Here is a 17,674-nt window from a genome sequence, read left to right as displayed (position 1 = left end):
ACCTACTTTCAGAACTGGGTCGTCTGAATGTCAAATGCAGAGCGCGCTGCCTACTAGTGCCAGTATTCAAACACCTCTTTTTGCAGTTTTCCCAAGCACAGTGCAGCTCGGCACAGAATAAGACTCACTCTATGAAGGCAATCCCCTCTGTATGAAGTGTTTAAGGCCCAACAGCAGATGTGCTGACCAAACCAGCCCAGGTGAGCATCCTTTGATGCACTGTGATACTCAAGTCAGCTCTACAACTGGTGTGTATATGGAACCAGTACTGCCACCCACCATGATCCCATTCACTGCAACGCTTACAGGTCAGCCATTAAACTAAGCAATTGGAGGACTGAAGCATCACGAGTCCTGGTGTGGAAATCCTGGGTGGTATTTGTAAAATGTAAGTGCCATTTCTGGCGTGGCAGTTCAGACAAGTCAAAATCTCATCATCTTTTCCTTCCTCCTTGGAGGAAGGCAGGCAGAAGAAACACACAGAAGACAGAAGTCAGTACATCAAATGCCTTTTATTGATGTATTCGCTCACTTGTGACCCTCTGTCATTTACTTTAACTGCACAGACCAAAATTAGTGATTGATTTTAGTTTTTACAAGTTACAACTTCTATAGCTTTTCCATTATTGCTCAGTGAAGATAAAATCATGGATAAGTCTCTAGGTGGACTCAAAGACAGGAAGCAACTTCATACTAATCCTCATGCAAACTACTGACTGATTACTTGAGACGGAGGCTGAGTGTAATTTGAGGAAAAAGTTCATTCTTAAGAGTATGTTAATCTAATAACAAGCTAATTCATAACCCTTTCACAACTAATGTAATTCTCACATATTAGATAATAATTACAGGCATATTAAGCAATATTAACATTATTAAACAACAATGAACAGCCTTCTGAATATATACTACGGTAACACAAACTCTGAATAATTTAAGTGCGTTACCTAGTAAAAGCATAATTTTCCATTACAATTTTCCTAAGCTTCTAGATTTTTATTTTTTTTTCTTACAGCTCTAGTGTATTCGAACAGAATAAACCTAACATCCACATTTACAAAAGAATTTATGCCTGATCCACAAACTCCAGGGACACTTACAATTTCAAATCTTTTTATAATATACTAACAAATTATGCCCATAAAGAAGATATTATAGTGTGGTATTACCGCCAAAGCTAATTTCTAACTCGTGCAATGAGCTTTCCAGGAGACTAGAAGGAATTGTTGCTGCTATTCTCTATTCCTTGCTATTTCACGAGCATACACTAATGTGCAGACTTGACTGCCACTAAGCATACGTTTTATATGGGGAATATAATTATTAATAAAAGCATCCATCTTAGGTATATAACTGATTCAATATGAATGACTGCTCATCTCCCCCTTGATGCATGCAAATAACTAATGGCCACACCGCTGTGCAAACTATCTTCCTAACCTACGCTGTTACTGGTCCCAACCTTAAGAGATCTGCACGCTTCAACTGATAAAAGGATTGCTACAGAACAACTGCACTAAAAAAATCTTTCTAGGAAAATAAAATTATAAAAATAACTTAAAGCATGAAGTTCCAGGTTATGTACATGCAAATTACTCAAGTATTCCTTTTTCTTACAAAAAAACACCAGAGTAGCAACAAAAACAATGGATTATATATATATATATACATACATATATATATGAATTTTGCTTCAAAGATTTAATCAACAGCTTTGAAAAAATATATTTAATATTCTAAAATGATTTATGAGCTGCAAAAGACTTCAGACATTCAAAGCATATCAGCTGTATTAAAATGAAACAGTATCAGTGTGTATTGATGATAGGCTGAGAAAAAGAGTGAAAGAACAGGGTAAAAGAGCAAATAAAAATATTGGTGAGGTCATAAGAGACACTGGTTCAACATCTGGTCAAAAGGATTATGCATGGCAAAGAAAAGGCTTCTCTCTCCTTTACTCTTTTTCAAAGAAACTGCATATTGTCAAGGTCCATTTCCATTAGAGGAATACATCAAAATAATTTTTAATCTATATTCTATTTTCTGGCCTATAGAAGGCATTCAAAGACACAGGAAAGACTCGACTTTTGCCAAACAGATTAAACAAAACTGCATTCCTACATATTTTAAGCATATAGTTATACATCAAAATTCAAAACAGAAAAATAACTCAATTTAAATACTCAAAGACAGAATTATGGATTCAAATAAATCTGGGTGAAGCAAGACTATGAGAGAAGTGCCTGAACTTGATGAGGCGATCTGTGTAGTATGGTTTCTGGATCCTTATACTTATTTGAAGGATCCATCACAGCTGCATATATCTCACTGTAAGCTCTGCAGACCAGTTCTGTTGACTGCTTTATTATCTGCTCTCTAAAAAATAAAAATAAAACAAACATCCACATAATTTGCAAATTGTAGGGAATGTAACAGTACTACATGCAAGGAATTCACAGTATATAATACAAATATACGTTAAAAATTCAGCGTCAGTTACATTAAAAGCTATTTTGCTTCAAATATGAAAAAACGTTTTACAATGAAAGACTTTCATCTGTTTGTATTGTACACACATGAACTCAGATATATGATCTTGATAAACAAGAAGCTTTTTTTTTTTATTTCTGCAATCGTGAAAAAAATGTAGAAGGAAACAACTACAGAAGGTTAATTTAGTTTTTAATTTGCATATATTAGTTGTTCACCTGCACTCTCCCGCAATTTTTAAGACTGATATTCTTAGTAATCTACTTTCTACTTTTTGTCATTTCTTGCTGACCTTTGTAGTTGTTTTTGTTCCTCCCTCCCTCCCCATCTACCAGCAAATATATTCTATTTGCTTTATCTTGACAGCACCTATTCCATAATCTCTCAGAGGAAGAGCTGAAAGAGATAGTGGTGAGAGATTTAAAACCTACTACAGGCTTTTACCAGCAATGCTGTGAAACCTGTATCGCATTTGCTTTTGTCGGATCTAAACAAGTAACAATGCATATAGATTGCATGCTAAAATTAACAGGGAAGTTTAATACTTTTTGAAGAAAAACAAATATTTTTATTTTATGTTACCTGTTGAATGTTTGCTTAAATCACCATGGCAATGTGTTTACAGTTCCACCTGCATTTTTATCTAACAAAACGGTAACTACAACTATTTTACAGCCAAGCCCATGCATGTGGAACACCAGGAGAAGCTAAGGAAACTGAGGTAAACATGAATCCAGATTCATCAGCCCTGCTGAACTACGCAGCCAAGGAACAAAGTCACCAGAACTTCATCCACTGAAATCAGGGCTAAATTTACCAGCTCTGACCACAGTGAGTGTGGACTGAAAAGTTAAAGGAGTCTCGAATACCAAGTGTGTAGAGCCTTGTATTTTCAGGAAATATTAGCAAATGGAAGCTATGAGAAAGAAGATGAAGAGACAAATACTGCACTTGATTCTGATGCAAAGTATCCACTTTTTCAATAAACATGATCAACTGCCCCTATTACTAGGTTATTTGAATACCTGAAAAACAGACTGTCCTTATAATAGCAAATCTAGGAAGACTGTTATAATGTATTCAGCATTTTCAGGTAAACAACTGCCTCTGAACTCCATCTAGGATCACTAAGCTACTGTAACGTGACAACCCTTTAAGAAAGTATTGCACACAGAATTTGTATAAGACTAACTGTATTGCACAAAATAATTCTAAATTAAAAGAAAAAGTTTATTAAAATATTCCATAGGACTGAACAGCATCAAACGAGTCTCTCCATCAACTAATGTCAAAGTCATTAATCAGTACATGAGGATTTCAGTTGCCATAACAACATGATACATTTTATCACTAACACAAATGGCAGCACTCTCTAAAAATAGTAATTCCAGCATTCAGTTTCTGTGATCCAACGCAAACAAAAAGAGCTTTACAAGACCAACAACCACGTAAACAAATAGCTTAAAACTTTGTTTTAAATGAACAAAGGAATTTGAAAAGCAAATGTTGGAGGGAATGCTCTTCATGGTCATAAAGCTTAAATTATTTTGCCACTGAGTATATAACATTCCCTTAACAAAAGCATGTGGTCTGGTTTTGAGAATTGAACTGTCGGGTTCCAGCTCAACAACTGGAACAGGAGATTATAATTATGTGACTTCAATGAAGAAGTCTTCAAAATGGACCACCAGTATCTGCAAAACTAGCTTGAAAATTTGAGCTACTAAAGTCATTAAAATGATAGCACTGGTTAAATGTTTTACTTGAATTTTGAGAAACTTCAGAGTTTTGCAGGTTTATTTACTACAGAAAATACTGAATACTGAATCCTACAAGCATCCATCTACGTAAATATGTATCTTCGAAAGTTTTTGTTATTAATTCTGTGCAGAAGCTAACCTGTAACATTGTTACAGGAGGTTAATAAACTCCTTTGTAGGCTGAGCTGTAGCAGCTATAGCAATCATCCTCACATAAGCTCCTCACTCACCTCTCAGCTGCCCACTGTTACAAGATAGCACAATTTAAACCAAATTCACGTTAAGAGAGGTTTAAAAAGCTCATAAAGGGGATAAGTCTAAGAGTGGGAGTGCATATGTGACCAGTTTATCTTGGTTCATCTGATAGAAAGAAATGATTAAGTCAAGGTAATTTTACCGTGTGCCTGAGTCTTTATGGTAGCATAAAATCTGCCTCTATAAGATAGGTTTTGTGTTAGCAATGTAAAAACAGAGGCTTTCCAAATTCACCTACTATGATTGTTAATTGGACCTACATTAAAAAAATACATATCAAGAGCCAAAATACAGGTTTAAGAGCTTGACACCCAGAAGTGGAAGTTCCAGTGCGTCTATTACATTACTGCTCAAGCTGCCCTGTTTGAGCTGTACCAGTACAGGGCAACTCTTACACGACAGGGTCAGCTCTGCTGGCTGAGCTGTGAGAACAGTGACCTGAGCAGAGAGACCCAACAAACCGATGGAAAGAACCAACAGGCCAAGCCGTGCACCAGGCATGCGGCAGGAAACTGGAAGTCTCTGCATGAGGAGAACATGAGCAGCAAGTTTGCAGCACTAAGTATTTTTTTCCCTTGACATATGTCACTTTTTTTAATCACAAGTTGCCATAATGCAACCCCATTTGGAGAACAGGTAGCAGTAATGAGAATCCAAATGTTAAGAATGTTACACCAAAATGTGACGTGCTAGTCGCAATTTCTCGGATGTTCTGTAACCTGCATTCTTGACAAAAATACAAAAAATAATGTCAAGAAAACTTTTGGATCAGTGCAGCATATAATTCTCTGAATTTAAATACTACAAATTGCCTTCATATGGTTCACATTTAATTGGAAATAAATTCTTGGCATTTTCCCTAGCCTTACAGTTCAGTTGGCTCTTATTTGTCTTATTATACAATATATTCATGAAACAAGAGAAGAGATAAATAATACAGTTCTTACTTTTACACGTTTTTTAGTGATTTTTTCCTTTGAAGCGTAGAAGTAATTTCAGCACAATATTCAATGGCACAATGTCAATACTTCATAGTACAGACAACAAATTTGATAATTTTAGACTTGATGGAGCAGTGGAGATAAAAGAAATCTTGAGTAGAGAATTAAATATTTCATCTATCTTTGGAATGCTTACAAAATAGTTCTAAAACAATTTACAACTAAATTGACAAAGAATGCTGACGCAGCATAACACGTTCAAAATAGGTAATTCATTTCGACAGTATTAAGTCAAGAGTAACTACTTCAGAAAGTTACAAAATTACATATTCCTGTTTGTTCAAAAAGAGGACAGTCGAAACTAAATTGAATTGTGAACTGAAGTACAATGCAAATGTGATTACAGCTGATAACTTGAATTCTCATCACGATCCGCTAAAACCTAATCAAATTCATCTTTCTGATTATTATACAGGCATAATAGAAATTCAAAGTTAAGATACTTACTTCACAGTGGCACTCAGAAGGAAATTCAGCTGGGACATTAACAGACTATCTGGAGCAGACAGATAGCGATCAAACTGAGCCTAGGGGTGGGAAAAAGAATATGAGATCAACATACAAAGAACTTGCTGTTACATGTGGATAGATAAAAATACAGATCTCTGAAAAAGGACTACTTTAAAATGGCGTCTTCTTACTTGATACAGTTTTCTATTTTTATGTATTTAAAACTGAAGGTAACATAATATACAGATGTTTAAGGAGGAGCTTAATACAATATCAAAAGCAAACATCTGATTTCAGCACCTGTCACCAACATTTCAAGTTTCTGACTCTGGGAAGTACAGATTGAGGAGCAAACAAATGAGAAAACAGTTTCTACAACTACCCAAGTTTTCTATATAGCTGGTGCATGTTGAAGATCACCACTGAAGATCAGACCTACTCTGTTCAGTGGAATCACAGAATCCCTTAGGTTGGAAAAGACCTTTAAAATCTAGTCTGTCCAAGTTAGACATATTACTTTCATATTTTTTACATGAAGCCACTGCTTAATAATCTAGTGAGCAGTTATGCTGGGAGAAACGAGACCAACTGACCTAGTTCAGGCTCCATGAACTGCTTCTAGGCTTACTTCTCCTGCCCCACATAACAGTGAAAAATACCACAGCACTCTGATTTCTGTTAAGCTGGGAGGCAGTGAACCTACCTGTAAGTATTCCCTCCCTCCTATGGTTTAAATTCTAAGCAGAACACATTGACAGATGGGATTTATGGGGGTTTGATTTCAGCATACTGGGTTCCATTCTGGTTCAAGTGTGTTCACACAAGCATACATTAAACAAAGTTACGAAGAAAAGAAAAGTTGGATTCTTTTCTAACTTTTCAAGTAGAATTATTATGTATGACTATACATCTGTAATATATATGCAATTTAAAAAAATGGTCTCCAAGCTGCAGTCTTTAGATTTCTTGTAGATCAACAAGGCTGTAATAAGGTGAAGATATTTTAAAGGCAAAATGTATAAATATTGGAAAGAATGCATGCTGATCTGAGTAAACCACTGAGTGCTCTGTGCCAGAGCTCTGTTCTTCCAAGGAGCTTAGGATACCTTTGGTTTGGAGCTTTAGTGGAGGAAAACAGGCTATACTGACACGACAAGGGATTCAACATACAATTTTTACGAAGACCCACTTCTTAATAAAAAAATACATAAACAGCCTTTCCTCTCCCTGAAATTCAAGCCACTGTGTGATGTCCAGATTTATACTAGAACTTTTTCATGGTGTACGTGTGCACTGCTGGTTGAGTGGCCCTTATTTACAGCTAAATTTTCAGAATAAAGCAAAACTTGGCTAAGCAAGAAGAGTGACAGATCATATGCTACTGTCTACTGAACTGTGATATTGCAATCTCTATACAAAGTACCCTTCACACACATTAAGAAAAAACAACAGCTAATAATCTGTTTTAAAATATATTGCAGCTTTCAGCTTAAAGAAATATACATTTAACTGTGGCATATGCCCAGCACCTAACTTCTTAGTTTAGCTGAAATACTTGCATAAAATCAAAGCCTTAGGACCAAAATTATAAATGATAGCAGAACCTATATTTCAAAGCATTCAGGCAAAAATAAATTTTGATGATTAAAACTAATTAGAGCTAAGTATTTGCTTTTAGCAATTTAAGATGACTCATGGGATAACGTTCTTACAAATAAAGTCCTGCTTCTTAAGACTTAGAAATTAATATTCTATTACTACCAGCTCATACATAATTTATGAATTTATTACTTCAAGTGGTCAAATTACTACAAATGAAGAAAGTATTCCCAGACATGTAATTTAGCTATTCTTGAAGAGTACGGCTTGTTAGATGAATGTCTACTACATAACACAATTAACAGAATTCTTTCCCATGTCACAGCTACACTGCTACATTATGAAATTGTAAAATGCTTACCATCGCTACCTTCAGGGACACGGAATCCAAACTTGGCAAATTTGAAAGAGGACCCTACGAATCAGTAATCAAAAGGGGGAAAAAAAGAAGTCAATCTAGCATAAGGAAAAAGACAAAAAACTATAAATTCTACAGTCAGTTCAGTACTAAATCATTACTGGGTCCTGCTACATGATATTACATTTTTGGAAACTGAATCACCACACCAATACTGGAAGTGCTGTAACAGTTCATTTGTATTCCACCACTCCCTTGAATCAAAGACTCGGAATACTGACTTTTTCATGTGTGCTTTCAAGTTCTTTTCTTCCTTTTTCACCATTAGATGACAAAAATGCAGGAAAATGCTTTCTACAAGGTCTGTAATGAAAACTAAACTGGCAACTGTTCAAATCCCCTTGGTGTTCCAGAATTACATAGAACAACTTCCACCTCTTTATCTGTTCCAGGACCATGCAAAATTCAACTCTGCTCCCTAGTAACTCTCCTGTGTTTACAAGGCATTACATGCTGCCTAACCTCCTGGCAAATCCTCTAAGAACCTCACCCCTGCAGCCAGGGAGAAGGACAGATGTGAAAGAAAATTGCTACTGGAAAGTCTGTCCACATTCCGTTAAACAATCTGCCCTGGTCTGTTTGAAATTGGTTTTAGAAGAGGAGATAGGCTCATGAAAAGGAAACCAAGCTGAGTTACTAATCAGATTATTTCTGCACTTCTAATTGTTCTCTAAAAATCTGTTGAGCTTGGGCACTTCACATAAAAATATCAGCCACAGAAAAACCATGAAGCTCTCTAACATAGTACTGCTTTCTCCAGAAAACACCATTATTCACCTTCTTCACAAAAGATCTTAGGCACAGGGAAGAGGGGATGTATTAATGCCTATCATGCATGAAAGGTGGTTTGAAAGAAAAAAGAGCACAAGCTCTAAATTCCAGTTTTCAACTTGTCCTAAGAAATCTGATGTTTTCACTCTGAGAATCACACTGTCTTGGTCCTCAAATAGGTAGAGCAGTGAATAAAGACAAAAAGCCACATGATTTCAAATTACTATTAAACTCTTCCAACGTTTTTTCACAGACGAAAAATGCAGTAAATGTCTAATGCATGCAAGGCATCCACTCTTGTCTATGGTACAATAGCATGCACTTCAAAAAAAAAACACGAATGCCACATACCCAGTAGGTCTGATACATTCTAGATGGAAGTGGTACACACACTCACTACTTGTGTTTTAGACCCAGCTTCATTCTAATACATTCTGAGGGATATTACACTAGCTATACAGTTATTCTAAGAATGCACAGGATGCTCTGGTGTGCAGAGCCTGTTGATGGTACACAGATAAGCTGCACAGAAGGACTGATGCATCCCAAACCTGCTATAACACAGAGCATGGGAAAAACCTGTACTTCCAAGGTACCTTTGTCTAATAGCCATGGTCCCACATGAAAAATCAACAGATAGTATGGAGTTTTTGCTTTCAAAGGAAAATTAATTTGTAAAAATCATAGTGTCAGAATTTTTCTACTAGGCAGGAATGCACTATCATCTGAATACATCCAGTACATAATCTTACCTGTTCTGGTTTGTGTTGCTGCACGGAGTTATATATGTAACTCAGACCAGCTCTAGTTAAGACGTAGGAAGCTTGTTCGTTTATGAGTGTATCTAAATGAGCTTCAATCTGAAATTTTAAGCATCAGATATTTATAAAATGGGCAGGAGAATATTAAATATAACCACGTCCTGAGTTAAAAGGTCTAGAAACACAAATAATACTAGAATTATAAACAAACAAGGAAAAAGCACAAGTACAAACATCATAATTTACCCATTTGCATCTTCCATATTATGAGAAGCCAATAATAAAAACAGAGCTGATTCTTTCTGTGTAACAGAAGAAACTATTTTTTTTTGTATTTGTAAATTCAGCAGCACTAAAAATTAAGAAAAAGCAAAACCTGTATAAATTGTTGCATCCTTTTTTTTTTTCTACTATAATTCTTTGAAAATATTGACAACAGCATGGAAACTTTATAATAAACAAAAGGAAAAAAATGCCAGTGTTTTACAAGGAAAATTAAATTGAAACCAAGCATGATCAGTAAGGCTTCTACATTTAATACTGATAGCTGTGTGTTTGAAAAAAAAAAAAAAAGTTGACAAAGAACAACAGACAATGAAGTTACAGCTATTAATTTTGCTTTATTTACCTTCATACAAAAAATATATGTATATACATTTTATATTCTGAATATAATCGTCAATTTGCCAAGAAACCTAATAAATAAATCCAGTCATAGCAGAAGCAACCACCTTTGAGTAGTCTCAGGAAGATTGGGGAATATATACATTATTACTTTGTTTTTACAGAAAACTACCCCATGCTTGTTTAGTTCTATTCTCTTAAAAAAAAAAAAAAAAAAAAAAGCTGAAATTCATAATATATCAAACTCTAGTAAAATGCAAGTTTTCTGTGTGATATTTTAAGAGTTCACATTTTTACTTCCTGAAATTGTTTAGAAAAAATGTACTTTTCCTTATATATTAGGAGGGAAGTCATAATCTTTCAGTTTGGAGATTTTAACTGTCTTCAGGAATTCTTTTCTCCCATGATTTTTTTTTTCTCTTACTTAATATGCCATTCTACCTCTGCTTTATTAATCTACTTAGGTATAATCTTAAAGAATTTTTCAATCTATTCCTGTATTTGTAAAACGTGTGAAGAAAGCAAATGATATTAAATGCATAACCTTCAGCTTTACTGCTTATTTTAGGAATAAATCAATTGCAACACTTACTGTGAAAAAGGAGCTCTGATAAAGGAGATTCAAAATGCCCCAGACAGTTTGGTGGGGTTGTCTGTTTGTTTGTTTCCGTGCTAAAAGGTGCTAGAAATTCTAATTAGGAGCAGATAGGGAAAAATGCCTTACAGCCCATCTTTACGGATGCCTTCAAATAAGAAGTTGTGACTTTTTTCAGAGCCCTCAAGCTCCAAAAGCTCTCCTGAGATGTATTGCAGAGATGTTCATGTAGCAAAACTATAAATGGGTAGCGCCTAGGTTTTTCCAAGTGAATGGTTTATAAACTACATTTCCATTTCAAAATGGTACCAAATATGAACAACTACCCTGGCATGTGAGGTGAAACCAAACAAATGGGAAAGGAAAGGTAGAAAGAAACACTAGCAGTAACCCTCAGCTATACTGTATGAAAACCCCACATGAGCATAGCCAGCCATTTGACCAAGCTTTCAACTACTATTTGTTTCAAGTTGCAGGTATGTATTTGAAAAATTTGGATAATGAAAATTTTTCGCTAATAAGGATTTATCTGCAACTGAAACAAAACAAAACTTTTCTATTAGTTTTGTGTATAAAAGATGCTGAGTACCATCATCAGCTCTAATAGCTGGTATTTGCTTATGATCTCTGGCAAGAACCTCTCCCTCTTATCCCATTTCCTTGATTTAGCATTGACCCAAAACCAATATAATCAAAGATAACTATGTTCATGTCACGACTTATAGTCTGGAAAAAAAATGAAAACAGTAATAAGTTTATTTTCTATTGGGGTTGGTTATGCTCACCTGAAACTGTAACATTTCTAGACGTTTGTCAGTGAATTCAAAGAGAGCCAAAGTAGTCTTCATCATATAAAGCGAATTTACCATGAAGGTTGCCATATCAGCTGTGCCCAAATTACTGGCAGACATAGTACACATCTGTAACAATGGATCTAGCACACAAGATAGAACCTAAAATAGAAAACATACAGAAAAGAGGGAGAGGAGGGAGGAAATCATGTCACACAGGGCTTCTAAGATCATTCTGTCTCTATCATGTATTTATTCCCCAAAGAAGAATAAAGAGGAATGAGAGTTTCCAACTGTGAAAGGAGTTTTCTACTGGATTTGTCAGCAGGTGATCGGCTACCATAGTGATGGGGAAAGTATAAAAACCTGAGAAGAACAGATTCTAACCTAGCAGGAAGAAGAATAACCCAGATTAGATAATTGGCAATTGTGTGATCTTGATGGAGTATTTACTTAATGGAGTAGTAATTGGATAACAGAATTTAGACACTGTGCTAAGAGTAGCACTCCATACTGTACTGTAATTATCCACTTAGTTAGTCACCATCTTATTCACATTAAAAACTCAGGTTTGGTAGAAGGCTCCAAAATGGGACTAGACAAAAAAGATTAATGGACCGAGACTAACTTAAATGTACTTCTTTTTTCCTTCTCTCAAAGAAGTCAAAATCCCGTGTACCTGCACAAAGTCAGCCTGACGAGCATCCAGTGGAACAACCGATGAGTCGTGAGATGCCAGAACCTCACGTAGCAAATTAAGTGTCTGATTTAGTGCAGAGCTTGGGCCCAGATCAGGAGGTGGGAGTTCAACCTAAAGAACAAAAATATCTGGTTTTGTTTGTTTTAAACTCCATTTACAGCAAACACCATCAAATCTGATAACACAGATAAAACCACCTAACTGAAAAATTACATGTAGCCATGCAGAGAAGAATTTTAATTTGGCACTGGACAAATCGTGCATGTTTCAGATTATAACTGCCTGCAACTTTCAGAATAACCACCCCATTCAGTGACAAACAAGCAAAACTGAATTTCTCCTTTCACTCAAAGCATGCCTACCTTATAATCTGTAGAAACACAAACACTACAGGTTTTGGTAGCAAAAAAAATACATTTGCTAGATTAAGTACCAGAGAACAGCCACACTGCTGGCACCACTGAGTTCACTTTGAGCAAGGCTTCCTTTAAATGCTCCATAATCTAGTGCAAGCAGAGCTCTAGGATATTAGGGCCATACTGAAACAGTCAAATGAAGTCATCATCTTGACAAGACTGCGTAGCCCCTGTCATGCAGAGTGGCTGGGTATGAGAGCCGTGCCAGGCATCAGTAGTCACAGATGCAACAGTCTTAATCCCTAGCAAGTTTGTACCACAAATTACTAGTACACAAATGAACTAGCACAAGCTAACTCACGTACACTCAAGAAACTGCAATGAATCCTTTTTTCACTAGGAATGTAGCTGTGTCTTCCTGTCTTCAGTGACGCCTCAAACTGGCTTCCTGCTGCATCCAGACCCCTTACCACAACCCAAACTGCTGACCCCATTTCCTTCTGCCAACCTGTCTTCCTCTCTCCCATCTCCTGACTATTCAAGGGTAAACACAAGTCTGGCTGGATCACGTGGGAGTAAGGAGACTCCCAGGAATACAGACCAAGTGGACACATCAAAGCATAATCTCTTTCCAAAAGGGTGTGAGAACGAAATTTGGCTTGGCCTGGGACTAGCCTGTGCCACTCAAGGCGTGTGGGAGCAGCAGAGTTAGGCAGTAGGCACCTCTGCAAAGCTCTTAAAACTCCTGCTCAGCAAGAAAAGAAGGTAGCTCTGGATGGACCCTCAAGCCATGGTTAATAGGGTCCAAAGCTGTCGCTAACAAGAACTCTTTTGCATCCTTCTGAATACAAAATGTTCCTCTGTGCTCACTTTCCAAGAGATGGTATAGTGAATTCGAGGAACTAATGGAGAACTGGAACTAATAAGCTCAGAGAACAGTTGTTGTTCAGCATAAATAGTCTTGAAAATTTAAAATAAATACTCTCCTAGCAATGAAGTAACTAATCTGGAAAAAGGCACTTACTCAGCGGTGATTAGTAGTAAAGTCTACCGAAATTTACAGCAGTGACTTCCTCCTTGTTTATTCCTGTTATTATTAGGGGTATTGATTGTGCCCTGAACAGCCTGTTCTCAGACCTGAACTGGACCGTGTTCAGGGATATTTTGGCATTAATTTGAGAGTAGGGACTGATAGGGCTTTCACTTCCAATACACACACAGATCATGGCAATGATAATCTCAGGCTTCTTTGCAGAGAATTTTTGTCCCTTGAAGTAGATGATGGTCAGAAGATTCTAAATTAGCTTCATCTTTCATTTAACCTGTTCTTTTGAAGTCCACTGTTTTCTAGATGGGAACAAGGAACAACACTGCTGGAGAATAAACCACCACAAGGAAGAGAGGCTTAGATCATTAGATTCTATTAGGATTAGCTTGAAATTCCCAACTACTTCAACAGAGGCAGAATTATCAGTAAGTGTAAGGAAAATTAAAGCAGTGCTATATTCACATTGAGAATTGCAACCTTTTGCACATAAATATAGGGTGATTTTTTTCAGAATTAAAAGCAAAAAAAAAAGGTTTAAAGCACATGTATCTTAATTTATAGATGAAGCTACTGACATCAATTTGTGAGAACTAAATTGCTGCTCTAATTAAAAAAAAAATCATGTCCTGAATGTTTTTACATGAACTAAAAAATGATTATAAATGACACTATTTCCAGAGAAATAGATTTGAAATGCACCCTTTGAAGTACCTGGTTCACACACAAGCCAGACAAGAACTAGCTAAAAAATTCTCAGAAGAGTTCGGTTCAATAGCATTAAAACATACTCTAACAGTATTTAAGTGTCTAATCAGCTGTAACTAGCAGTTCAGACATGCCAAAAGTAGTCCAACCAGCTGTTCGTCCAAAGAAAACAAGAAAAAAAAAATCCCAATTTTTAAAATTTAATACACAAAACAGAAACTAGTTATCCTAAAATAATAATGGATGCTACAAGTTGCATGTGAGGCTTACTATAAAAGGTTGTATCTTCATTTAAACTTTTCAGCTTTGAAGTTCTGCGTATCAGTCAGTGGGGAATAATTACCAAGAAAGTAATCTTGCACGATTTTTGTTTCTACTGACATACTACTAGTAAGTACTGGAGCAGACATCAATGAGAGCAGTGTTCTAAGAAGCTCATATATGCACCTGAAAACACTCTATAAACACACAATCAGAACTATTTACATACTACCCTACCTGACCATTAGAAAGTTAAGAGTGCAGAAAGACACAGACTTACTGGAGCAAGTCCAGTGAAGGTCCACAAAGATTGTGAAGGCACTGGAATGTCTCTCATACAAGGACTGGTCAGCCCCAAGAAGAGAAGGCTTGGGGGAAATGTTATCAATGTGTATAAATGCTTCACAGGAGGAGTAGAGAAGAGGGAGACAAAGCTCTTCCTGGCAATGACTTGTGACAATTCGAGAGGCAATGTGAACTGACTGAAACACAAGAAATTCCATGGGATTACAGAAAACAATTTTTCAGTGTGAAATTAGTCAAACACTGGAGACAGTTGCACTACTAGGTTCTGCAGTCTCCATCCTTGGAGACACTCGATGGGACAGAGTTCTCAGCAACCTGCTCTAGATGACATTGTTTGAGCAGGATGGTTGGACTAGGTGATCTCCAGAGGTTCCTGCTGACCTCATCTATTCTGCAATTCTGTGATAGCAGTGTTAAATAAAAGACAACAGTAATTTTAAGTATACAGCTCCTCAAAGAATGCTCTGCTAAGAGTGAGGATGGAAATGTTAGTGGCTTTTTGAACGGCCTAATCAGCTTTTAAATTAGACTTTCAAAACCCTCACTGGCAAGGAGGCAGAGACAAAGCACTAAAGATGTGCAACCCTGTAAAAATGTATCAGGGTATTTCACCCGTTCAGTTACAACAGGCTCATATCAGCAGATGCTTCATTCTAGAAAATGAGACAACTTTCACCACGGTTAAACAGCAGCAGCATAAGAAACGTGTGCATGTCTGCCAGAGAAGCTTCAGAGCAGCTGTCTGAGCTCTCCTCAGCCCTGTTAGAATCCTATCACAGATTCCAAAGGAGAATGCCTAATGGCATGCTTTTCTTTCTAGCTTTAAGTTGGACTTGGAAGAACAGACAATAGAAAAATTCTTGCTAGCTTTCCTTTGTTCACATGGATCCACTCAGACCACAACATCACTCAGACCACATCAACCTACCTCGTTTCATCCGTCCCACAACTGTTTTCCCAGAAACCCAAGAGGCCTTATTCTGATGGGAACCAAATTATGAGGGAGAAGCTTACAGTTATTCCCATGCAATACTTTAATACCTCTCCCACTTTCCAACTTAATAGATAATGCAATTGTAACATTTAACTTGCATATATGTAGTATGCATGGTAAAAGACCAGCATTAAGTAACAAAAATCCCAAAGCCTGGTCTTATGTACTCTACTAATAATCATCCTTTTCAGACAGCAGCTGACAGGTTAGCTTGGAGTAGTCTCTCTTCAGTACCCTTATGATACCTTTCATTTGATTCACTCCAGTGTTTTAAATTACTCATAGAATCATAAAGGTCGGAAAAGACCTCCAAGATCATCTACTGTCCCCCTATCACCAATATTACCCACTAAATTCTTTCCTTTAATAATTGTTCTGGAGTACTACTGAAACCAGAGTAAGGACAGGTGTGCTTGAAAATTCCCTTATTGCAAGCAGGTCTAATAAAACATGCTGTCATAATGAGCCGTGTGTAAGAGGCTCATTAAAGTGCCTCACCAGTGGAGTCGTGATTTCAAATGCCAATTCTCTCAGCATGAGAGAACTGAAGAGTGTCCATCCACTCCAGTGCACTAGGTGTTATTAACTTTGCTTCCAGTTTCATTGGACTGGTTTGTTTTCTGATAATTATTTGCATTTGGTATTTTTCCCCTGGATTTATTATCATCTGTAAAATGGTAACCTGTACCAGGTTGGTTTTATTTAGATCTAGACAGCGATTAACACAATCAGAATCCCCAATTCCTGAACATTTCCTTTATCAGTGCATGGGCAAAGGAAACACAAAGGAAATTTAAAGACTGAACCCACAGTTCAAAATCAATTCCCTTGCATGTTTTTGGAGGTTCGAGAAAGATATAAAGAAACAAATACCAACAAAATTTTCTGACTGGAGACACTAACGTGGGCCAAACCCCATTTGGGTTCAGTAAGGAAGGTGTTCTAAGTCAGAACCTAAACATATTGTTACCAGAGCTCAAAAGCACTGGAATGACTGCCTCTGAAGGATAAAAGCCCATAGAATAAAAGTCGATGCACTGAACTTTCAATGACACAGAAGGCTAATGATGCACAGCTTCTATATGATGCCAGCGTTGAGTCCTATGACAATCCAAGAATCTCAGAGCTGTGGATTGCATTTCAGACCCTGAAAACAAAGTAGCTTTGGAATTTCTGTCACCAAGCTTCACAGCAGCTTTCAAGGAGGACAGGAGACAAAGACTCCCTTGCATACTTGCTGCCTTTCTTTTGATAAGAATGAACTTACATTTAGACAGTAAGCTTATATTTCAGATCCTAAGGAGCCACCTGAGAAGTGTGACCGTGAACAAGATAAAAAGATTCTCAGACTGAAGAATCTGAAGTTGTGAGAACTGCTGACTCTGTTATTTTCAGACTACAACCAGAATGCTTGAGGTTTTCGGATGTAATGAAAAAAACCTTTACAGGAAAGTGCATCTGAGCAAGTCAATAAGTACTCTGAAATAACTAGGGATTTTCCTGTATGATCTACAATGACGATTTGACAACCAAAGAAGAAGAATCTTGATCTAAGACTGCCTTCAAGTTTCCATACAGCCCTGTGACTTTGAAACTTGTTATGCAATATGGGACTCTTCCTCAAAAACAGATGTGAACAGGAAGCTGCTTTCTTGTCCTAGAAAGAACATCTTGAAGTCTCAGTTTCCCATTGTGCTTCAGAAACAAAACGCCAGCCAGCTTTGAAGGCAATGCTCTACCCAGAATAATCAACAACCCAGGGAATTAAGTTTTCTGTGGTAATGAGGAC

At 36.8% G+C, this 17,674-nt stretch overlaps 1 protein-coding gene across 1 annotated transcript in view; it reads right to left on the bottom strand.

Moving 5' to 3' along the window:
- Nucleotides 1-522: 522 nt before the first annotated feature.
- Nucleotides 523-17,674, bottom strand: part of COG6 (component of oligomeric golgi complex 6) — a 51,549-nt gene continuing 34,397 nt past the window's right edge. Inside the window, exons 14-19 of the mRNA XM_084301795.1 lie at nucleotides 12,195-12,326; nucleotides 11,510-11,677; nucleotides 9,497-9,604; nucleotides 7,917-7,970; nucleotides 5,954-6,033; nucleotides 523-2,376 (exon numbers count right to left, since the gene is read on the bottom strand). Coding sequence (XP_084157921.1) covers nucleotides 2,229-2,376; nucleotides 5,954-6,033; nucleotides 7,917-7,970; nucleotides 9,497-9,604; nucleotides 11,510-11,677; nucleotides 12,195-12,326 — 690 coding nt within the window. The 3' untranslated portion in view covers nucleotides 523-2,228. The remainder of the gene's footprint in view (nucleotides 2,377-5,953; nucleotides 6,034-7,916; nucleotides 7,971-9,496; nucleotides 9,605-11,509; nucleotides 11,678-12,194; nucleotides 12,327-17,674) is intronic.

This window comes from Netta rufina, assembly GCF_964035555.1.
Source record: "Netta rufina genome assembly, chromosome: 1".
Classification (NCBI taxonomy): Eukaryota; Metazoa; Chordata; class Aves; order Anseriformes; family Anatidae; genus Netta; species Netta rufina.
The sequence above is the reverse complement of the archived record's forward strand: the minus strand, read 5'-3'. Positions and strand labels throughout refer to the sequence as shown.